This window comes from Episyrphus balteatus, chromosome 2 (assembly GCF_945859705.1).
Source record: "Episyrphus balteatus chromosome 2, idEpiBalt1.1, whole genome shotgun sequence".
NCBI lineage: Eukaryota > Metazoa > Arthropoda > Insecta > Diptera > Syrphidae > Episyrphus > Episyrphus balteatus.
In genome coordinates this window covers 39,658,015-39,682,642 of record NC_079135.1, presented here as the reverse complement: position 1 = coordinate 39,682,642, position 24,628 = coordinate 39,658,015, and the positions used below count along the sequence as shown (strand labels likewise).

General features: G+C 32.2%; 1 protein-coding gene across 1 annotated transcript; it reads left to right on the top strand.

Moving 5' to 3' along the window:
* Nucleotides 1-4,690: 4,690 nt before the first annotated feature.
* Nucleotides 4,691-16,649, top strand: LOC129911798 (solute carrier family 35 member C2). Its single transcript, XM_055989741.1, has 5 exons — nt 4,691-5,023; nt 5,078-5,311; nt 5,377-5,917; nt 6,374-6,549; nt 15,473-16,649. Exons 2-5 carry the CDS (start codon nt 5,084-5,086, stop codon nt 15,815-15,817), a joined length of 1,290 nt encoding a protein of 429 aa, XP_055845716.1. The 5' UTR covers nt 4,691-5,023; nt 5,078-5,083; the 3' UTR covers nt 15,818-16,649.
* The last annotated feature ends 7,979 nt before the right edge of the window (nt 16,650-24,628 follow it).

The following is a 24,628-nucleotide window of genomic DNA, read 5'->3' as shown; positions in this document are numbered from 1 at the left end:
TATATGAATAATTACAGAAAGTACTTGAGTGAAACTCTTGTCTATTTCTGGCTGGAAATGCGAATTTTATTGTTTGTTGCATCCCTTTACCACCTCACAAATAAATAAACGAATAACTAAACACGAAATTTTTTTTTCAATTTTCTAAGTGTTTTTTTTTACTTCAAAGTGATTTTGGTGAAAAATTTTGATATTTATGGACATCAACAACCAAGGTATGAATGGTATTCTAAAAAAAAAATAATTGTATTTTAGACTAAACGGTTAAAGCAATTATTTTGCTGCCAAGGAACTTTTTATAGAACGTTTAAGTCCCTACAAGAAAACATCTTGCTAATTTGAAAATATTGAATTTTCAGTGAATTAGAAAATTTTGAAATTGAAAATTGATTTTTTAATTTTTTTCTCGATTTAAATCGTGAATAACTTCTTTAGAACTCAATTTAGGGAAAATTACTATTAGACCTTTTTTGTAGAGAATTAAATTTCCTATAAGAATCTGTCGTGGTTTTATTTTTCTATTCACTTATTTGCTCATCACAAAATTCCAAAGTGAAACAGTCAAATTGAAAAAACACCTCGATTTAAAAAGCTTAATTACTCGAATACGGCTCGTCTGACGAAAATTTTTAATTTGATCTTTTTTGTAGGAAATTTAATTTTATATAAGAAAAAATGAACAGAAATTTTGTTTACTTTGATCTTCTAGCAGTTCTGTTGTAAAGCATCGTATCATGTATAAAAATAAAAAACACCGATGATAGACCTCTTAAAATTTTTTTTTAACAGCTCAAATTTTCACCAAATTTTTTTTTCATCATCCTGAACAAGATTTTCGAAGTAACTTTAAAAAAAAAATATTTTTTTTTTGGCCCAGTCTATTGTATATGCAACTCTATTTTTTCATACAGAGAGGTTGAAGTGCACACTTAAAAAAATTGCAATTTTTTCGTTTTTTTTTTTTTTAAACATTAGTGTTTTTAAAATAGCGCAAAATGCCACAACATTGCATAACCTATATATTATTGAACTGCTATAGATATGTAGAATAATCTTGCATTTCCAGAGTTTGCCCAAGTATGCACCCACGAAAATAAAGGCCCCTTGAAAAAAAAAAAAAAACTCTTCAAAAGCGACTCTTACTTTTAGATTTTAATAAATATTATGTTTTTGAGAAAATTTCTCCAGGGATACCTTTAAAAATATGGGAAGAAATAGTATTCCAAATTTTAAAAGTATCGGTGCAATAGTTATGAGGTGAACCGGGTTTGAAAACATTAGTTGTGGGGAGAACGATTTAAAGTTTTGAACTCTGGACTAAAACGTTCGTAAGCAAAATATTTAAATTCTCATAACTTGGTCAATTTGACTCCAATAGACCAACAATTTGAACACAATATTTTTGAGATATAAAAAATTTTAATGCAAATAATAAAAAAAAAAAAACTGGGTCTCCCGGGAAAAAAGTAGCTATGTTTCAGTGTTTTTTTTTTATTCTTTGGAACTTCAATATTTATTAGAATGTCTTTAGTAGTCTTTAGTATTTGATTAAAAACTACCAGGTCATTAAATAATGGTATAAATATGTCCATAATATTGCAAAATTTTATACAAAATCAATTAAAAAACGAAAATATTTTTTTTTAGAAATTTCATCTTTAAAACTTATTTTCTCAAAAACCATTTAATGAAACAACTTGAGTCAAAAAATAAAATAAAGAATAAATTACTAACTTTAAGAAAAGTAATAGCACAGGATTGTACGTACATTTTATGATTTTTAATATTTTTTTTTCTCCCGGCTAATCGGGAGGTAAGTGGGTAAGCACTTAAGTGGGTTTAGTAAAAATGCTAAGTCTATTCATTTGCATGTTGATAAACTAAGAAAACCTGCAATTGGGTGAAGCTAATCACGTGTGCGAGGTAGCGCAGTGCGTAGTGTACTGGCTTCTGAACTCGCTTGGTCTAGGTTCAATACTCAAGTGTGACGGAAGAAGTTTTTCAAATCAAATGAAAAAAATTACTAGACTAAGCACCACACACAAAATGGAATAAAAGGAGACTGATGATCGGATTGGCATCCGTGAAACAGTACTGTAACTCTAGCCATAAACACTTGGTGGTAGCACCTTCAAGATGTTGTTGTTGTTCAAAGATTATAAAAAAGTAATTAGTCGTTAGGTAACAATACAAATGGGGTAGTGGGGAATTCCCAGTTAATTTGTGCAGGTAGGTGCGTAGTAGAAACATATCCCTAAAAAATATGCAATAATGCGATTTGGGATGATTGTTTTTAAAACAAATTACTATTTTTTCGGGTAGGTATAGAATAGAAAAATGATCGTTTGAACTCGTTTGAAATGTAGGATTGTAGGATTACTTACGAGTCATCATACTCCTAAACAGGAAAGCTCGAACATATGTGAGTTGTGTTGATTCTGTTTGTTCGAGATCGTTTTTTTTTCGAGTAAGCACTCGATGTTCGTAAACAATACTTGACTCGTTTGGTTCTCTGATGGCGACAAGGCGACATGGCGACAAGGCGACATGGCGAAAAGGTGACATGGTGACAAGGCGACATGGTGACTAGGCGACATGGCGACAAGGCAACATGGCGACAAGGCGACATGGCGACAAGGCGACATGGCGACAAGGCGACATGGCGACATGGCGACAAGGCGACATGGCGACATGGCGACAAGGCGACATGGCGACAAGGCGACATGGTGACAAGGTGACATGGCGACATGGCGACAAGGCGACATGGCGACAAGGCGACATGGCGACAAGGCGACATGGTGACTAGGCGACATGGCGACAAGGCGACATGGCGACAAGGCGACATGGCGACAAGGCGATTGGCTGATTTTGCCAATCCGTCCCTTGTGCCCCCCCCAGAAAAATATCCTGGATCCGCCACTGCTGACCAACATTCATTTTTTTTTTAAAGTAAAATCAAGAAGTCAAAGTTTGCTATGGAGAGTTCTAATGCAAGTATTATAATATTTTAAATAGAGTTTTGGAAATCTTGTATTGTTGTTTTTGTTTAGATGCATGTTCGAATGCAATACATCAAAAATATATCGTAGGTATTTCTTTTATTTTTTTTTTAAGTTTTAATGATTTTAATGAAATTTGGCGTAATGTTCTGTAATGGTTGACACTTAAGTAAGACTGAGTACATGTTTTGTAAAACAAAAAGATTTGGCCACTGCTAAGCTCTTAACGAAATTTTTTGAAAGTTTTAGTCTTTCGATTTCGTGCGAAAAAAAAACACTCATACTCATACAATGGTTTTTTATGATAAGTTATTACAACGTTATTATTAGTGTCCGACCGAAGCTTCGGCTTCGGCATTCGGCTTCGGCCGAATTTGGCCAAAAAAACAACATTCGGCCAAACCTTCGGCTTCGGCCATTTTAGGCCGAAGTTTTGGCCGAAGCCGAAGAATCTGTTTATTATATCGAGCATCTTACTAGGCGCCGGAAAAAATTTCAATTTTTGAATACCGAAGAAAAGATTGCAATCTTTTCTTCGGTAGGTATTAAAAAATTTCAAAACACATGTGTGCCATCAAATATAAATAAATAAAAATAATATTTGTATCCAATTGGAAAGGAGAATTCTTGACTTTTTTTCAACCTTAGGCTTCGGCTTAAGCCGAAGACATGCTCGGGACATCTTCGGTACATCTTCGGGACAATTTCGGGACATCTTCGGGACATCTTCGGGACATCTTCGGGACATGCTCGGGGCATCTTCAGGACATGCTCGGGACATCTTCGGGACAACTTCGGGACATCTTCGGGACATGCTCGGGACATCTTCGGGACATGCTCGGGACATCTTCGAGACATCTTCGGGACATCTTCGGGACAACTTCGGGACATGCTCGGGACATGCTCGGGACATCTTCGGGACATGCTCGGGACATCTTCGGGACATGCTCGGGACATGTTCAGGACATCTTCGGGAAATCTTCGAGACAACTTCGGGACATGTTCGGGACATCTTCAGGACATCTTCGGGACAACTTCGGGACAACTTCGGGACAACTTCGGGACATACGCGTTACATCTTCGGGAAGTGTTCAGGACAACTTCCGGACATCTTCGGGACATCTTCGTGATATGCTTCGGGACTTGATCGCATTGTTTTTTGCCGTCCGGGGCAGAACCAAATTTTGCCGCCCCTAATAATTTTTTCTCTGGTGCATTTAGATTTTTCAGCAGAGTTAAACGAATTCATTATGAACAGCAGCCGCAAAATGGCTTTAGATTGTTTTTGTGAAAAAATAATTTGCTTGATTCCTACGAAAAGACAACTATAACAACACCGGCACACAAAAAATAAAAAAGTGTCATGTACAAGGAACCAGACCTATCTTTCTATATGTTTTTGGACCCGCTGAATCGGAATTTAAAGTCCGTTTGTCCCTGTCACCCTCCAGTTTTGAGCTGTGACTGCATTTTGTTTGAATTTGTATGGCTTTTTTTGGTCCAAAAACATATAGAAAGATAGGTCTGGTTCCTGGTACATGACACATTTTTTTTGTGTGCCGGTGCAATCAAACCCATAACTAACGATTCGTTACTAAAAACTCGTTACTTAACACCCCACACTATCGTCACATACTCTTCGGACACATCCCCAAACAGCTGTCATTTATCGAACTGTCATTTTTCTACAAAAAAAAAAAATGTCAACGTCAGCCGCACTGCGTAGCAAAACAAATTTGGCCCAAACGAAGAAAAAACCTCTCGCAGGCGCATATTCCACAAATTCTCCCTCAACAAAAAAATTCTTCTGCTTAAGAAAAAACTGCCAACAAAATATATATTCCATCATCTTACAATATAACTTGAAAATAAAAACAAAATTTTAAACATTCCATATGGAATGCAACAAGCTGTACGAGTCTAAACTTACTTAAAAAAAAAAAAACAAGTCCAATTCCCTCTTTTTTCCACGACAAAGACTGATTGCTAATCATTCCACACTTTAACACAACACACAAAAACAAGTAAGTCCTCTGCAAATGGTGAACTGTTGCTCTAACTTGTGTCTTTTATCCCAGCAAACCATGTCTACGTCACGTTACGAACGATTGAGCACAAATCAAAAAGGTGAACTCTTCCAAAACGATGAAGAAAACGAATTGGACGATCATCATCATCATCGTCTAGACGTGGCCACACAACATGCCGCTAGTTCGAAACTCATGCAACTGGCAGTCGGCACTTTGGCCATTATTTGTCTTTACCTTTCACTTTCTATTAGTTTGACTTTCTATCAAGGATGGCTTATAAAGGTTTTATTTCTAGGTCTTCCTTTTGTATTTGATTGACTTTACATTTGTTCTTTGTTTTCTTGTAGCATTTGAAATTCCCTCTATCAATAGTTTCCTACCATCTGGTTGTTAAGTACATGATGTCGGCGTGTGTGCGCAGTGTCATGCCCCTGTTCAATGGCAACACGCGGGTACAACTCGATTGCAAAACCTCAATTCGTAAGATGGCTCCAACAGGTATAGCCAGTGGCATTGACATTGGCTTTTCCGGCTGGGGTCTGGAATTGGTCAAGATCTCATTATACACGATGACCAAGTCATCCACAATTATTTTTATTCTAATATTTGCAATTATTTTGGGTTTGGAGAAGAAGAGTTGGGCTTTGATGGGAATTGTGGTGATGATTGCCACGGGGTTATTTATGTTCACTTACAAATCCACTCAGTTTGATGCTTTGGGATTCACTTTTTTGCTTGTGGCATCTTTGAGTAGTGGAATTCGGTGGACTTTTGCACAATTTGTAATGCAAAAGTCTAAACTGGGATTGCATAATCCAGTGGATATGATTTATCATATGCAACCTTGGATGATTCTATCGGTTGTTCCATTTACAATTGCATTTGAAGGTGAGAGAGAGGGTCGGCCATTCCATTTGCAGTTTTAGGGACATTTTCACGCTTATTATTTAGTTTATCTCGTTGAAGAAGCAATATTTTTTTTCTTGATACTTAATGGGTCTTAAGGGCTCATGATAAAGTTGAAGTTCTAGAAGTTTCAAGAAAAACTAATTCAAAATAGCTCAATTATTAACAGACAAAGACGGTAATGGAGATGACTTGTACGCATCTTGTCCATTACCGCTTTATCCGTGAATAATTTGTCTACGTTTAATTAGTTATTTGTGAAACTTTCTTTATCATGGGTCCTTAAGACCTACCAAGTTTCAAGAAAAAAAACGATTGCTTCTTCAACGAGATAAACTGGAAACAAGGTTAATATGTCTTCTTCGTTACTTTTGAATGGCCGGGGTCATTGAACTTTATAGTCTTAATTGTAGCCTTTTGTTTTTCTTTCATCCATAGGCGAACGTCTTATGAATGTTGTTAATCAACTTCCAACCTATCCCACCTCGGACATTGTTTATTTGGTATTGAAGATTAGCGCTGGAGCTATATTGGCATTCTTTATGGAATTAAGTGAATTTTTGGTTCTATCACGAACATCGAGCTTAACTCTTTCGATTTCTGGAATTTTTAAGGTAAGATTTTTGAGTTATTTTTAAATTAAATTGATAAGAAAAAAAAAAAAAAAAATAGAAAATAAACAAAAACCGGAGGAAGGTAAAGGTTTTTTTTTTTGTAAATTGTGTTGTTTCCGATTTGACTCTTGAAAAGATAAGACAAGGTTTTGTTTATTAAACGTGAGTGGTGAGCTCGAAGTGTGTTTGTTTTTTTTTTTTTTTTGTCTTTTATTTATTTTTGGTATTATCATTAAAATAATTTATATTTTGTTCTTGATGTCAATAAGAGGGGTATTCAAAAATTCATTATAGGTATTTAAATTGAATTGAGAATAATAAATTAGTTCTACTTGTTGTTGAAATTACAAATTGATATGACCTGAGGTTTTTATTTTTTGTATAATAGGTAAAATGGAAAATAATAAAAATGCATTATCGCATAGTTGTGGGTCTGATATGAGTTATGAGTGATTCAGTTCTAAAGTAATCGAATATAGTTAAGGGAATTCACACTTAAAATAATTTTGTTTTGTTTTCAGTGGAAATTTTATTCGTTTAAAATTTTTTCTAGTCCTGAGTTCCTTTTATTTAAGTTGTGGCACTTTTTCTCTGTGATTGTGTAAAGTACCGCGTTTTTAATTTATATAAAGAGCAAAAATGAAAAATATTGTTATACATGCAAGATCTACAAAATGTCTTTGTGAATTTTCTCTCTTAGAGTCGGTAAAGTTATGCGTCATGAAACCTTAAATTACTCGCTGTTTTGGTTATAGCTATAAAAATCTTGATAAGATAAGCTTAATCTCTAAGCTTGTATCAGTTTTAGCACATACCTCCGTTTGATATTATTCTACAGAAAATATCTGTAAAGTTTTATTTTTGTTTTTTGTTTATCGGGTTTCTGGACAATTAACGGTTTTCTGAGACACGTAGTTTTTAATCGGTTATGATCCCTTTCGTCCTGCTTTCAGTCATTTAGATCCTAATTTATTCACTATAGTTTTTCTTTCCTTGTATTCTTGAAACTTAAAATTTAGACTTCTTTGTCGTCTTACAATTGGTAGCTTAGGTAGGTAGAGATGGCGGTCAAAGCAAACCGTGCTTGATGGCCTAATAAGCGCAGAATGCGCCGTTTTGATATTTTGGTATCAAAACGTTATCATGAAACCTGTGAGTGATAAATGGATTTATGTGAAATAAATTTTAAATTCGTTTAAAAAAAAAAAGGAAAAACAAGTGTTAGGCAATTCACTTTGTTGCATTGAGGAACGAGATCAAGTCTTTGATCTTTGATTCTGAGATGTTATCTATGACATTAAAGAATTCACTCCCCAGAGAGAGTGCTCTATTCCTAGCGAGGGCAGGACATTGGCATAGAAACTGGAAGACCGTTTCTTTTTCTTGCTGGTCCAAGCAGCTGCGACAATAAGTATTGTGCGGTATACCCAACTTTGCTGCATGTTCCCCTATCGGCCAATGTCCTGTGCACACCGCAACGATTCTGCTAATGTAATGTCTTCTGGGTTTGGAGATCAAATCATTGGTTTTGGATTTGTTGTAGGTGGGCCAGATATTTCTAGATATGGCGCAGCTAGTCAAACCGTGCCACATATTATTAGCCACCTATTTAACTATTGTTAAATAGTTTGAGAAGATATTGCCCTTCATGACTCCTATTGGAATGTTAACTGCTTCCGCTAGCGACTCATGATGGGCCTGATTAGACTGTTGTGGTTTATTTTCTCAATGTCGCCGAGACAATAGTCTTGATATTCCTTTTGGCCAGAACCTAGAACCAAGTCTGTTTACAGCTTCAAGAGTGCGCTGGAGTAACTTCTCTTCAATTAAGTGTTCTCGTTCAAAGAAACGAATAGCTTTAATTTTTTTTTTTTTTTTTTTTGAAAATAACTCACATTTTGGGCATACTGTTAAGAACAAGTTATTTTGAAGCTTTTTGTTTAGCTTAACCAAAGTAATAGCAGTGTAGACTAAAAGGTTCGTCTGCCCATTTGATTGCAGGTAGTATGAAATTGTGCGCTTATGTTGAAATGTTTAACATGTCTGCAGGGCTCTTTTGCTTTACAGCCTATTTTAAATGAATTAACATAACAGTTTGCTTAGTAAAAACACTGTTTTCCAGTATGTTCATCCTGTAAGAGGATGCTTACACCAGATTCACCTTTTTTCTAAATAGATGGAACATAAAATAGAAAAGATTTTTTCCAATGCTGCTATGTCCTATGCTCAGTTCCGTCCAACTCTTTTCCAGCAACGTAAATCTATTTTTGAATGTTCTATGTCATGTGTTTCACGGTCGACCTACTTTCACAATATCTCCTGGTCTGGAATGGAATCTTAGCATATTAAAATTTTAATGTTCATCATTTGATATATGGTTGAACCAGTAAATCTTTAACAAGTTCTGAGATAGCTATTTATATGTGATATTTTACTTGCAAAGCTTGGTAAAACTTTATTATTTAAGAAGTAGTCAGTCAGTTGTAAAGCATAGTAAAGAGCAAGCAACCTTTGTGTTTTCAATACAGGTGTTGATAATAACCCCGTTCCATTGGAGGTAATTGTTTACTCATGAGTACATGATCTAGTACATTTTCTAATAGAACTACTCATGCTGTCTCCTTAATACTTTGCCACCTCCCAAAGGAACAGAGCTAATATTCTTGCTTTCTCGGTTGTTCAGAAATATTTACTTCAACATAACAGTAAGTTCCGAAGCTGATCATTTTCAGACTTGAATTTACAGCACGGTAAGCCTTTGAAAAAATATCAGAATTTGCTTTTATTTTTTCCAGAAACAAATCTTTGGTCAATGTTTGATTAAGCCATTAGTTGGATTAAGTTGAAAAAGTTTAATTCAATTGAATGATTACAAAAATATGAATAAGTGGACTAAGCTAGTTTTGTTCACGCTTTGGAGTCACTCCTTTCATATCGTCCAAAAGGTCTAGCTATTTGTATCCGAGTATAAGTCGGTTGGGTGTTTTTTTTTTTTTTGTAAAGCGTATATATTTAATAACTCTTCGTCACGTACCCTGTAGGAATTTTATTAGGTTTTTTCATAAAACAACCACAGTACGTATAGCAAGGTAGTATTTTCCAAGTTATCATTTTTGATCATTTTTGCGCGGGTTAAAAAAAAGATGGAAAAAATATGGAGTTCGGTGCCCGCCGGACAGGGGCAGTATTATGTGTACTGTAGGCTTGATAGTGGCAGTATTATGTATACTGTATACTCACCAGCAGGGATGGGACTTTGCTGCAATTGCAGTAGATCTACTGCATTTTCTTCAAGAAACAAATCTACTGCCTTTAAATAAAATCTACTGCACTTTTTGTTTTACAAAAAAAAAAAAAATATCAGCCTATTGTGAGTTTCATGTGAACAAGATTTCACCCGAAAAAATTGAATATTACTTTTATTTCTATTATGAGTTCCTTGAGGAAAGTTGTTGACGTTCAGAAAACTCCTCGTATTCGATCAAATCTCATAGAAAGCAAAACTATATGCGTTTTTTATATTTGCATATTTAAAAAAGGCTATTTTTGGCTCCAAGATTTTTCAAAATCGGCTCCTTGCTTCTTAAATATTCTGGCAACACTCTGCGAGGTAGTCGACAGATCTCTTCTCACTTAAAATTTAGTGGCGAACAAAAAACTAGTTTTGCCGTTATTAAAATTAAATGCGAACAAAAATGTTTCGTGTGGAAAATTTATTTACAGCTGCGGAACCGGACTCGCACTGAAAAACGAAGGCAGCGACCCCTATCCATGCATATGGCGTTACAATGTATTAGGTATACAACAAGCACTCCATATATTATATCCTCTAAGTTCTGAATGCAGTCAATCTCATTCTAATGCGTAACGTGTGTTTTTACGTATAATTAATACAAAAATGCATACATTTTTGTTTTGGTCCGTTTTTGTTATATTTTCTAAAAAGAAATGAATGTTTAGTTTTTGTTATTTTTTATGAAATTCTAAAAATATAAAAATCTACTGCGATAAAAATGAATCTACTGCGTTTTTTGTTCAAATCTACTTAGACATTTTTTTCAGTCCCATCCCTGCTCACCAGCACTGGTAAAAAAGGGTTAGTCTGTCATTATTTACCAACCATTTTTCCCTGTCCTTTATTTGCTCTATACAGCTCAATGGTAGCGAATCAATATGTCGATGTTGTCCTCGTACCCAATTTGTTGAACTGATTAGTTGAAGATAGGCCGCTTAGATAGACAAAACAATAGCAGTAGAATTACGGAATTACCTGAAGCAAACAATTGACGATAGCTGCGTTCCTTTGGAAATATTTATCTACTTTTTAGTACTTAAAGCTGCTTTGAACTACTTTTTCAGTATAGCAAAGTAGTTTTAAGTAATAAAAAGTAGATAAATATTTCCAAAGGAACGCAGCTGATATCGTATTTAGTCGTCTACTAGTCGACAAAATATTTACTTGATGAAAGCCAAGGTGTTTTACATAAATCAGATTGGAATAACTAAAAAAAAAAAACCGGTCCGATGCAAGAGTTTTTAAATCAGTACCTACCTTCATAAAATATTGTAAATTGAATCACAACAAAAACATTACTGTTAAAAAAAGAGCCAAGTTCTCTTATATTGAAATTATGCTGGCACAAAAAGTACTGAGATGTAAAAGTGTACCAAGTTCTAAAGTTTGGGTTCAAATTCGTATCAATAAAATTTTGATTGTTCTCTTGACAATTTTTCTTAATTATCGATTTTTAAAGTTATTTCAAAAATTGCCAAGTAAACAATCAAAATTTTATTGATACGAATTTGAACCCAAACTTTAGAACTTGGTACACTTTTACATCTCAGTACTTTTGCCAGCATAATTTCAATATAAGAGAACTTGGCTCTTTTTTTAACAGTAATGTTTTTGTTGTGATTTCACTACTTTTTGCAAGGTATGGCTGTAGAATATAAAATCTCTATATTTGATGAAAATTCAGTGAAAATGGGTGGTTGCCACGCCCCCTGCCTGAAATTCTCAAACTTTAAATTTTTTCCTTTGTGTAAACTACCAGCTCCACCATTCTACCAAATTTCAAGATTCTACACCCAGAGAAAAAACGCATAGTAATTTTTAATCCGTTCTACATTGAATCAATGGTGAAAAATATATTCATTAATTTTCTAAAAAGTCGTCCTATGCTTAACTTACAGTTTGTCACATCAATTTTTATAAGTGAGATGGCACAGTGGTAAAGCACAGTGGTAAAGCACAAGCTTGTCAACCCAGGTATAGCAGGTTCGATCCCCAGCGGATGCTAGTTTTACTTTTTTTATTTTTTTAATGTGTGAACAACTTTGATTTAATTTGTGAACAACTTTGATTTAATGTGTGAACAACTTTGATTTAAAGTGTGCTACTTTGATTCAATCATTTTCCACTTTAGGCTAAAAATGTAGTGATTTTCCATTGATTCAAAGTGGTTTAGATTGATTTTACGTTGTTTTTTGGCTCAGTGTACGATAATCAGAAGTGCTCTATAATATTTGATGAAAATTCAGCGGGAATGCCGGTTGCCACGCCCCCTGGCTGAAATTCTCAAATTTAAAATTTTTTCCTTTGTATAAACTACCAGCTCTACCATTCTACCAAATTTCAAGATTCTACGACAATCAGAAGTGCTCTATAATAATTTATGAAAACTCAGCGGAAATGGGCGGTTGCCACGCCCCCTGGCTGAAATTCTCAAGTTTTAAATTTTTTCCTTTGTATGAACTACCAGCTCTACTATTCTACCAAATTTCAAGATTCTACGACAATCAGAAGTGCTCTATAATAATTTATGAAAATTCAGCGGAAATGGGCGGTTGCCACGCCCCCTGGCTGAAATTCTCAAATTTTAAATTTATTCCTTTGTATAAACTACCAGCTCTACTATTCTACCAAATTTCAAGATTCTACGACAATCAGAAGTGCTCTATAATAATATATGAAAATTCAGCGGAAATGGGCGGTTGCCACGCCCCCTGGCTGAAATTCTCAAATTTTAAATTTTTTCCTTTGTATAAACTACCAGCTCTACCATTCTACCAAATTTCAAGATTCTACGACAATCAGAAGTGCTCTATAATAATTTATGAAAATCCAGCGGAAATGGGCGGTTGCCAAGCCCCCTGGCTGAAATTCTCAAGTTTTAAATTTTTTCCTTTGTATAAACTACTAGCTCTACTATTCTACCAAATTTCAAGATTCTACGACATTCAGAAGTGCTCTATAATAATTTATGAAAATTCAGTGGAAATGGGCGGTTGCCACGCCCCCTGGCTGAAATTCTCAAGTTTTAAATTTTTTCCTTTGTATTAACTACCAGCTCTACTATTCTACCAAATTTCAAGATTCTACGATAATCAGAAGTGCTCTATAATATATGATGAAAATTCAGCGGAAATGGGCGGATGCCACGCCCCCTGAATTGAAAATCTCAAATTTTCGATTTTTTCCTTTGTATACACCACAAGTCCTATCACCGTGTAAAATTTCAAGTTTCTACGATATCGGGAAGTTCTCCATAATTTTGATGATCTGTCAGTGAGTCAGTGAGTCAGTGAGTCAGTGAGTCAGTTACGGTTTTTGCGATTTTTGAAGCCCTATATCTCAGAAACTACTCATCGTAGGAGGCTGAAATTTTGTGAGGAGTTTGGTTTTTACGAGCTCAACAAATGTAGTGAGTTTGAAATTTCTAGCATCTTTGGTGTGGAAGTTAGAGGGGGGTCGAAAATGGCCTGAGTTGTTTCCTGTAATTAAGGGTGTAGTGCCAAAGTTGCTAGAGAACTTGGCTGGGCACTACCGGGCCCCTTGATCGAAAAACATTTTTTTTTGTATTGTTTTAATTCCGATTCAAAATGTTTCTCCAGCTTATTTTTGACTATGAAAAATCAAACACAAATCTAAATTATTGTAAAGCTGCACCTCTTTTTTTATTGTTTGAAGAAAATTTGATTAAATTCAGACGTCTATAAAATAAGTGCTCCTTTTTTTAATTGAATTTCATTCATTCACACCTTTTGAACGTAAGTAAATTTTGTCATTATGTGGTTCATTATTTTTTCCTATAAATAAAATAAAGAATGATTATGATTCTTTTTGAACCACTTATGTTACAATTTTTATTTGCAGATAGCGATTGTATGTAAACATTCATGGTTGAATTCCATATGAACAAACATACCGTTGTTCTTGTTTATATAGCATTATTGTTTGATGTGTAAACATCAAAAAAGTGTAACACTAAAACGTGTTACATTTAAGTTTAATTCTATGTTCGCCCGCAACGCAGGTCACAGCACTCAAAATTTTTTTTAATCGTATAAATAGATTTTTGTTGTTCTAGTTCTCGCAAAATTTTTGTCACAATTGGTTGTAGCGTTAGTTTTCTGTGAATGTATAATTAAATTCGAAATTATATTTGTTGGCTTTAAGGTTAAGTCGATTGCCTCTACATAATTGTTATAAAAGCTTTGATTCAAAGAAAATTCGCTTGTAAAGCATTGAAATATTCTGAATTTTGTATGTAGGAACTTATTTAAGAAGCCATTCACATTCCAGGGAGGAGCTGGGGCTTGGTTTCTTCAAACAATTAAACGGTATTTTTGTAGATTTCCGGTATTTGAAATTCATTTTAAGTCAGAGGTTCGGGCCTGGTATTATTGAAATTAAAAAGACCTCAAACGTCATGAAAAAGTACATTTTACTATAGCCGTTCTCGAAAAAAGCAGAAAATTCTAGGTTCCCTCTATTTTTGGAAAACTAGTCCCACGCTCACAAAAATTATTGATTGTCTTAAGTTACCAGACCTAAGTTGTCTATCAACTTGTATTTGTATATTAAAAAGAAGTTTACTTGATAAAATTACTCTTTTTTTTGACAGAATTTTTTTTTCTTACCCTACTGGTACTGAAACAATAATTCTGAAGCATCTTATCCTAAAAAATCGTTCATACGTTTTGTAGACTTTTTTTCACTTTAAAGCCTGAACTACATCAAAACACAAAGTCAAAAAAGTACAAAAAAGTAAACACGATGTTTTTTCTTCTTCCCCCTAGAAAAAAAAGCTCTTTTGACAGACAATTGAAATTTCAAATACAGTCGATTCCCTATAAGTCGTGCTTCCTCAAGTTTTTTAGTTAAGTCCTCTAACTCAAATTTTTTCACCGTTTTTAATGAAACCGCCTGCAGCAAAAAGATTAAATAGATTCCTCTTAGTCGAATTTCCCTATAACTCGAACCAATTTTCGTGTCCTGTGACAATTCGACTTAGATGGAGTTGACTGTAATTTGTTTACTTTTTCAATTTTTTTTTATTTGAAATTTCAAAACTTCAAAAACAAAAGAGCTTTTTTCGTTAATTTTTTTCCAATAAATGCCAGGTAAATATACATGTGATTTTTATATTTTGAGCTTTGGTTACTTTTTCGTACTTTTTTGACTACTTTGTGTTTTGATGTAGTTCAGGCTTTAATACATTTTTAAAACTAAAAATAAATAATTAAGCTTTAATGTAACTCGTTGTAACTGAAAGAAAGAGAAAGCTTAGGTACTACTCTAAACTAAAATTTTCTTTTGAATTCAGTAACCACTAACCAATTTTTAACTAAGAGAACAATAAACTATTAAAAATACAAAAAAAAAAAAAATACATGTATACCTTGTGTGGGTTTTAGGGCCATCAAATGTTAAACAATCAATTTTTTTAAATAATTTCTGTAGAAACAGATAAGATTAATAATTAGGTCTTTATTCTTTACTATTTGTGCCACAATTTCTTAAAGCAAAATTAAAATAAATTCAATTTATCCGTTAACGTGGGAAAAAGAAACAATAATTAACTACATAACATTAATTAATTAAAACTCAATTGAATTAATTATTTGTTTTTTTTTTCAGGATATTTGCCAGTTGGCACTTGCAGTTGAACTTAATGGTGACCAATTGTCACTAATGAACGTACTTGGCTTGGTTGTCTGTTTGGGTGGCATCTGTTGCCATGTCATACACAAATATTCCACTTTAACATTTCAAAAACCCGATGAAATACTTTTCGAAGAAACCACCAACGGAAACATACGCGATAATTTAACACATTCAGTTGTCTTGCACAGTTCGTCTGGACAAAAAATACCCCTTCTTGAAAATACCGATTCAGAAGACGAGTCTCACGATCAGGACGATCAGAATGCATCTGAAGTGATATTTGATGTTCTCAAAAGAAGAGATTCATCTCGAAGATAGTTTAATTAAATCTGTAAACATGATTAGTATGGACACAAGTGCTTAAGCATTTAACTTTCATATAAAAAAAGAATAAGTTTACCGAGTTTCAACAAAAATAAAAAAAAAAATACAAAAAAAAAAACTCTCGAAACGCTGTGATCAAATAAAATATATTTGGCGAAATCAGGAGATAGTATTTCTGAAAAAAAAAAAAAGCACAAACCTACACCGATAAAATACGAAATATACCACTAAATTTTGTGCCATTTGATCCAGGCAAAATCTGAATCTTTCAAAACTGTCCTTCTTAGCTTTTTGTTAAGAAAAAATACGTCGTTTCAAGTGTTGGCAGTATAATTTATTCAGAGCTTTAAAATATATTAACAAAAAGTATTTATAAATATTTCCACATTGTAAATGTTGTTACCTTTATTTTGTAAAAAAAAAAAATAAAATCTTATAACTTAAAGCTACACAAGTATAAAATTTAAAAAAAAAATATGTATTAACATTTTCAATACGCGTGTGCCGTTAAACTAGCGAATTTAGTATCACATTATTATTAATACAAATATTTTACATAAATTAAGTTTAATAACTAAAATATCCTGATCTAAATAAATTGTAAAATAAAATTGTTTATATATTTTTAAGAAACTAAAAGACAGACAAATGTAGGTGTAGAATGCACGATCCTAAATTTATAATTTGATAATTTTTTTGTTATTTTGTTTAATTTTTTCTTATAATAAACTTTGTTTCGTTTGAAACAAACATTCTAAATCTTTATTTCTATCAAATTTCTTAACAAAAAACTAAATTAATTTTCTATTGAAGTTAGTTTTGTGGATGCAATTAAATTAAAGAAAATATTTTGTGTATTAAATCTCAAAAAACAAAAAAAAAAAAAAATAAACAGAAAGCTTTTCTCTTTTTAAATTATTATTAGCATTTAATAGAATAATTTTTTTTGTATTTAATATTATTTTAAAATTAATTTGTGAAATATCAACTTTTAAAATTTTACTGTAAGATAATAATAAAAATATACAAATATTTCTACTTAACAGTTTCGTTTATATGTTTATTGCAAAAAGATGGCTCTTATTCAGTACGTTGTGGCTAGAGGAAACCGTCAATGGCGGTTAATACATCAAAAAATGTAAAAAAAAAATTTGTGTAATCATTTGAGAAGAAGAGAAACAGATTTTTTCAATGGTACGAAATCTCATGAGATTATAGCAACAAACAAATTGTTAAAACTGAATATAGACTAACACACATTTCGGGGGTATTAAATCTACATTTTTTCACATTTTCACTTTCATGCGTCATTTGACTTGTTATCGGTCTCTCTTTTAACTGCGTCGATTCCGATCCTCCATCTTTTGCCTACAATTTTGCAGATTCGTGGTTTTGGCTTTGTGGTCACGAAATGTAAAATCTTACCAATCGCTTACCAATTTGTTAAAATTGGGTCAGAAACATCTTTTAAAATTTTTAACTATTCGGGTGTTCCGCAGGGCAGTCACTATTTATAAATGATTTAACCGACGTTATAAATTTTTCCAATTGTTTGATGTTTGCGGATGATGTGAAAATTTTTAAATCTGTAAAATCGATTGCTGATTGTTTAAAGTTGCAAAAAGATATGGATAATTTAGAACGATGGTGTAATCTCAACTCATTAAACTTAAATGTAAAGAAATGTACTATGATGTCTTTTTCTAGATCATTCACTCCAATTGTGTTTGATTATCAGCTGTTAAATGTGAAATTACAAAAAGTTATTAGCCAAAAAGATCAAGGAGTAATTTTTGATTCTCATTTGAGTTTTAATACACATATTGATTATGTTATATTGAGAGCCAATGCTATGTTCGGATTTATATGTAGAAACGCTCACGATTTACATTTAAAGCACTCTTCGTAGCATTGGTTCGTCCGATTTTAGAATATTGTTGCGTTGTGTGGTCACCTCTATTCAAGAAAGATCTTATACGTATTGAAAAAATTCAAAAGAGATTCACAAAATATGAGCTGCGAAAACTGAACTGGTCTGATTCTTTGCCATCTTATAATAGTAGGTGCTTGTTGATTGATTTAAAGCCTCTTTCTAGTAGAAGAACTTATTATTCTATAATGTTCGCAAGAGATGTTATAATAAAGCATATTGACTGTCCCCCGCTTTTAGTCTTGTTTGGTATACATGCGCCATCTAGGAGCTTAAGACCAAGATGTAATAATTTTTTTTTGTAAACTTATAGATGGTAATAAATAAATAAATAAATACAATACCAAAAGTCATTTTTGATAATTGACTATCGACAAAAGTAGTCTATCGATAGACAAACGATTGCTCTATCATTATAATGCCATATCTGATTGCTATCTGGATCGCTTTTTTTTCGGAACCCAAAACTTGCTCTATAGGCTATCCCAACTAACATTTTTGATTCCGAGTTTCGAACCCAAAAGGCTATTCGCACTTACATATAAAGCTGGTATACTACCCACGGTAAAAAATTATCAGTAAACGTTGATCTAAGATTCTAAGAAACTTCTTAGGAGTATCTTATAGTGGGATTATAGGTGTGATGAGAAAATTATCTATAAGCATACTATAACGATACTATATAGATATAGACATTATATCGAGAATAAAAACTACCAAAAAATAGATTTTGTTTGGTGCAATTTTTCGAAAAAAATGTGTTTTTTTTAATCGTTTCAAGAATAATCTTATTAGATAAAATATTAAAAAATTATAGTTTTTCAAGAAGCTATCTATATTAACAAGAAATGCTGTAAGAAAACCTATGAAAATTATTTTGTATTTTTCGTCATAATGCCATCAAATATCTCATGCTGTTCTCTGAGAAGGCGTCATTGTTAAAAACTCGAATGACCAGGAGTACCTCACATTTTAAAACGGAGAATGATAAAACTGATTAATTTTCCCGGCTTACATTTGACTATGCGACTGAGGTATGTACATATGTACATACTAAAAAAGGCAACTGGCTTTTATTAATTAATATTAATGTACCATTGACTAGCTATAGCTATGGCTCTGAGGCAACAAATTATTTGTTCGTTTTCGTTTTTCGTTCGTAAATGAATTTGAAATCAAAATTAATAAAAGCATAATTTAAGGTGAAACTGCTATCGAAAACAAATAAAAAGTATAACGTCGAAATAAACTAAAATTAACTAAGAAAATTTAAAGTTATTGATCATTGATTAAGTGATTCAGCGTTTTAAAAATGATACTGACGCATTTCTTTCTTTGTTTTTGGACCATTCATTCCGGACTGGTATAAAAAAATATAAATCCTTTCCTTAAACAGATCAACCTTGGTTTTAAGCAATAGAAAAATTTCTTAACCAACGAAGATTTGTCGAAAAAAAAAAAAAAAAATTACTCATACGCCACAGTGACTTTTTAAAATCTTGCTTATAGGGTTTTGAGTTTTGACGGGTGAAGGGACTTACAGATGGAGAATGACTTTTGGAACTTTAAGTGCTATATCGCAACGGAAAACGCCATCAGCAGCTTCAGAAGCAGATCTTATTTATGTAGGTGTGGCTTTATAATAAGAGCAAGACTACCGCAAAAAATCATTTGTCTTAAATATTTAAGCCAGCACCTTGCCACAATGTGTATTAAAGCAAGCTTATGCTTTAATAAATTAAGAAGACAACACGCAAATAAAATAGCATTCTTCGTCCTTCTTCAACAGGCCTATGATATTTGTACCTAGTACTACGTCAAGAATATTGTTTGGTGATTTAACGCCAAAATTGAATTGACGAGCATCTTTTTTGTTTGACTGTTAAAGGCTACATACAAATAGAAGCACGAAGTAAAGAAAACTTTTTAAATTATATTTAATCATTTAAAAATTTCAAAGTCTTTTTATTTAAAGTATCAAGTCCAATCAGTTACAACTCCATTTTCATATTTGTGACAAAAAAGGGCCGAATGGCTTGTGAATGACTAAAAGATAACCAGTCTAAGGTAAGCCAATTCACACCATTACACATTTTCAAGGAGGTACTTTGTTCTTGCTTACCGAATATTACTTTATCCTCTTGACTCCACTTTGTTATTAGAGTAATTATAAGCTGATAAATGACATCCCAAACCGAAACCAAGATTATTCCCAAGATTAGTTTCCTTCTGCTGCTACTTGAATACTTATGGTCTGCAATTTTCTCAATCACTCCAAAATCTTAGTACCTACACTGGGAAATAAACAAAACAAAAACTTTCTTTAGCATTTCTCGGTACTGATGTGCTGTGGTAGGTACTTCAAAACAAATCCGGCTGACACAGTGTTGAAAATGTGTTAAACTTTCAGCCACTCTAGTGCGTATTCATCAATTACGTTTTCGAGACAAAACTTTGTGTCGTTTAAGTGTCGTTAGTTTCAACTTTTTGTGTTAGGAGAGGATGCTTGGGTTTGTCTCCCATGTCTGTCTTAGAAAAAAAAAAAATAAAATAAAATAAAAAACAAAAACAAAAAAATCAACTATAAGGACGACTCTTGAGTATATGTCTAAACTCTATACACATAGAGAGAGTGTGTGTGTTTTCTTTTCATGTTTAGATCCATTTCTATTCTATATGTGTTATGGCTATAAAGTTTAAAGTCATGTTTTCGAAAAACTTTTGACAAGTCGTTAATTCTGTGTTTGTAACAAGCTCAAGTTGACTTGAGAGTTGCGTCTTGCGTGACTGATGTGCTTTTCTAGTCAACATTCAGGGTGGTTAGTTTTTGTTTGTTGGCAAAACTTCATATTTTGGTGTTTTGATTTTATTTGTTGTTGTTTATTTGTGTGACATTGTGTGAAGTAAATGAAAACACATTTCATACACGTGTTTAGCTTAAATAAACATTTTATATGTTCATGAACTTCATTATGACTTTGGCATTGAAATAGCTTACATTTTTGTAATTACAAAGGAGTAATTTTTTACTCTTAATAAAGTAATGTAGGTTCTAGGTATTACGTATCGTATTTATGTCAAGCTATACATTTGGGAAAAAATTGAACTTGACATATGTAACAATAAAACCGAAAAATAGGTCCTACAATTCGTCGCTTGGATGCTATCTTGTTCAATGTCCATTTTTCAAAATTTTGGGAAATCGATTTTTAAAGTTCAGAATTTGATATCAGAAAATTTTTGTTTTTAAATGATTTTTTTCTGCAACCCTTGACAATTTTATTTTTAAAACAAGTAATAGAAATAGTTTTTCAATTATTTTGAATTATATTATAAATTAAAATAAAACAGAAGTCATTTTGGATATTACACAATGGCATATGGAGTGACAAAAAGTTTTCAAAATATGTTGGATATTGAACAAAAAAACTCAATATTGAACAACATAGAAGAAAACACAAACAAAAAAGTTCATATGCATATTGAACAAACCACCAAAAAAAGTGGATATTGGATAAGATAGAAATTATGAAACTCTTTTTTTTTTAAATATACTTCCATTTGTTCAATGTAATACAAAAAAAAGATTTAGTTTATTGAACAAAAATGACATGATAAACCGTTAAAAAATATCGTATTGAAAAAAAAGTTCTCTGTAACTTGAAAACTAAAAGAGATAGAACAAAATAGTTTCCGTCAAACGAAAGAGCGTCCCAAAATTATAAAGACTTAACTCAATTTCGTAAAAAGTTGGGTGGGAGTCAAAAATTTTACGATTTCTGTCAAAAGTAGACCTCCTATCAAAATAAAATGCACGACTGGGTCGCACGCACTTGCTCTAGTAGTTCACAGTATCTTTATCTTAAATATCTATTGGAAATTTAAGATTTTGTTTAGTGTCGAGAAAAAAAAAATCAAAAAAAAAAAATTGAAAGTTTAAAAATTAAATTCAAATTTTTTTTTCAAAAATATTTTAAAAATATTTTATTTTTTATATTTTATACTTCAAAATGATGTCTGTAAACTTTTAATAAAATTGACTTATGCTGTGATGAAATTTATGAACTTAAAAAATATGTCAATTTTTGAAAAACGGCAACGCCATATTTCCGTTCTCCGCATTTTTTGAGAAAAACTAAAAACGCAGTTTTGTTACAATCAATAAGTCTATTACGTATACCAAATTTTATCAAAATCGTTAGAGCCGTTTTCGAGAAAGTTGCAATACCTCGAAAACGTTATATGGGAGATATGCGTTAAAAAGGCGATATTAAAAAAATAAAAAAAAACGGGTCTAGGGAATAGCGTAAAAAGCATCTGTACCAAGTTTCAAGCAAATCCATCCATCCGTTTAGGCCCTAGCTCGATGTACAGATGGACGCACAGACGCACAGACCGACGGACGGCATGACGAAAACCAATTTTTTGATATTCTCCATCATCGTAATGTTGGTTTTGATTAAAACCTTAATTTTTTTTTCTACATGAAACCAATACTTGCCCTATAGAGCAAGTAAAAATTTAAATGCAAAAGTTGTAGATAGTAAAAATGTCTACAACTTTTTCTCAAAACATTTTTTTTATATAACCTCCAAAAAATCGAGAAAAATACAAAAATAAGATTTAATGGTTTTTTACTTTTATCTTTTACAAAAATGTTATTGGATTTTAACAAAACCTGATTAAAACTCAGTTTTATATCTTTTTTCAATGATTTTATACAACACTTTGTAGTTAGCAATATACTTCTGATGAAGTTAAGTCTGTTGTTAAGTTAAGTTTATCTTTTCTTGTGCAATCTGAGAAATTTTCAAGTAAAAATTTGAACGTTCGCAAAAGTTAGATAAGCCAAGTGAGGTAAATCCCAACAACTGGAATAACTTATGAATTAAGCGTTGAGGGCTGTTACTTTAACTTTCATGAGTGTAGAAAAATTTAAACTGGATGAAAATTATTTTTCAAACACAAAATACTTACTAAGAAACGAAGACATATTTTAATTAACATAAGCATTCTTTGTATGTAGTAGTTAAATGTCAAAAGTCTCCTCAACTAATAGATTGGCTGAATTCCCAAAAATTTTAAATTGTGATTTCTTTACTGAAAAAAAAAAATAATAAATTAAAAAAAATAATGCATTAAATTGAAAATTATCTTCCTGGCTATAATTATCATCGTATATCACTTTATCTAAGCCCAAACAAAACAATAAATAACCGCCTTTGCATGTACAAATCAACCCTTTTCGATGCAACCGGTGTTATGAATTACTCCAAGAGAAAAAAAATGTTAAGTATACGCCAGAGTGTACGTTAATTTGTGTACTTCCACACTGACCACAACTCAAATAAAAACTTCTTTTGAATTTATTACTTTAGGCCAAAATAACTCTATAAATTTCTTTATTTATTACATCTTAACATTGAAAACGGTCGTCGTCGTACACAAGAGCTTAATTTGACCATTTAGAAAATCCACAAAAACCAATCTGAGATTTACGATTCCACCTATGACATTCAAAGTATAGTTATATGTACAAATACGTTTATATATGGCTGCTTAGTTTTGCTATCCCTTTTTGCTTATTTCATCGAAACACCTCAATCTGTTAAAGAATTTCGACAAAAAAAACTTTTGTCGCATTTATCAAAAGAATAAGGTCGTAAATATATATACGCACGACTTCGAATATCCTTTTCACTATAAATTTTATTGTCTTCATCTTTTCATCGCCAATGGTGTAGTGTTTTTATTTATTTATTTTTTTTTTTTTTTTGTAAAAAAAAATAAGAAAATAAATCTGCAACAGTTAAGGATTATTATGAGCACTTTTTTTTTTGTGTTGTGATAAATAGAAATGAATGTTATATCTTCTAATAATTCTTTGCAGTTAAAAAAGGACTCACACAGATTTAGATATTTTTTCGAGATTTTTAAAAATAATATGAAAGGTATTTTCTTCGAAACATGAACATGATTGCGGTTCTATGTAATAAAAATCCCAAGGAAAAATAAGTTAACTTTCTGAAAAAGGGTATTTTTATTTATTGTTTTTATTTTCGCTATAAATAAAGTTGCCTAATCATAGTCAGTAAATTTTATTTAAGATGTCGTGCCTCTTTACGCCGCCATAGGTAATGGGTAACTTAATGCGTCTTAGAATTATTGTGTTTTCGTCAAGAATGTACGACATTTAACAGACGTTTACTCCAAGTTTGAATTTTTTTTTATGAATAAATAATCTACTCTACATCTATCTATATTTTACGGCGAATTAAAGCCTACAAGTAGTGATGAATACTTTTGATGACCTGTTTCTTATTCAGGAAAAGAAACATAAATTAAATCCAACCAATTTAACAAAACCTGAATAGGAGTTAATTATCCTGGGTAAACAAGCACCCATAGAGTTTAATGGGGATTATTTATCACAAAACAAACATTAGTTTCTGTTATCTTTGTTAAACAATCGATGAAATATACTATTATCTATGAATTCCATTCCTAAGATTATATATCCTTTTGACAATACATTAGAAAGTAACAAAAACAAAAAAAAAAAAACAAAAAAACAAAACTATCAATATCCATAAGTCTCATGTGCAATAGTATGTACATCACACATCGTTGCTTTATAATCATGAATCTTCTCATACTTTATCAGTTGTGGGCGATTTATTGATTTGCTGAATGACTGAAATGACTGAAAGAGTGTAGCAGTAGCAGCTGATATTGTGTATGTGGCATCACTTATAAACAGAATGTTATTTGAAAAGGATGTTTATTATTGTCTCATGGTAACGATGAGTTTCTTTTAAATGGCTTTTACTTTCTCATCGATATATACATACATTAGTGTGGTCCACTCTTGTATG

Excerpts from the sequence above, each read along its gene's own strand:
- LOC129911798 (XM_055989741.1), top strand. The coding sequence starts at position 5,084 with ATGTCTACGTCACGTTACGAACGATTGAGCACAAATCAAAAAGGTGAA. Across the intron at positions 5,312-5,376 it reads ATCAAGGATGGCTTATAAAG|CATTTGAAATTCCCTCTATC; the intron begins GTTTTATTTCTA and ends GTTTTCTTGTAG. Across the intron at positions 6,550-15,472 it reads CGATTTCTGGAATTTTTAAG|GATATTTGCCAGTTGGCACT; the intron begins GTAAGATTTTTG and ends TTTTTTTTTCAG.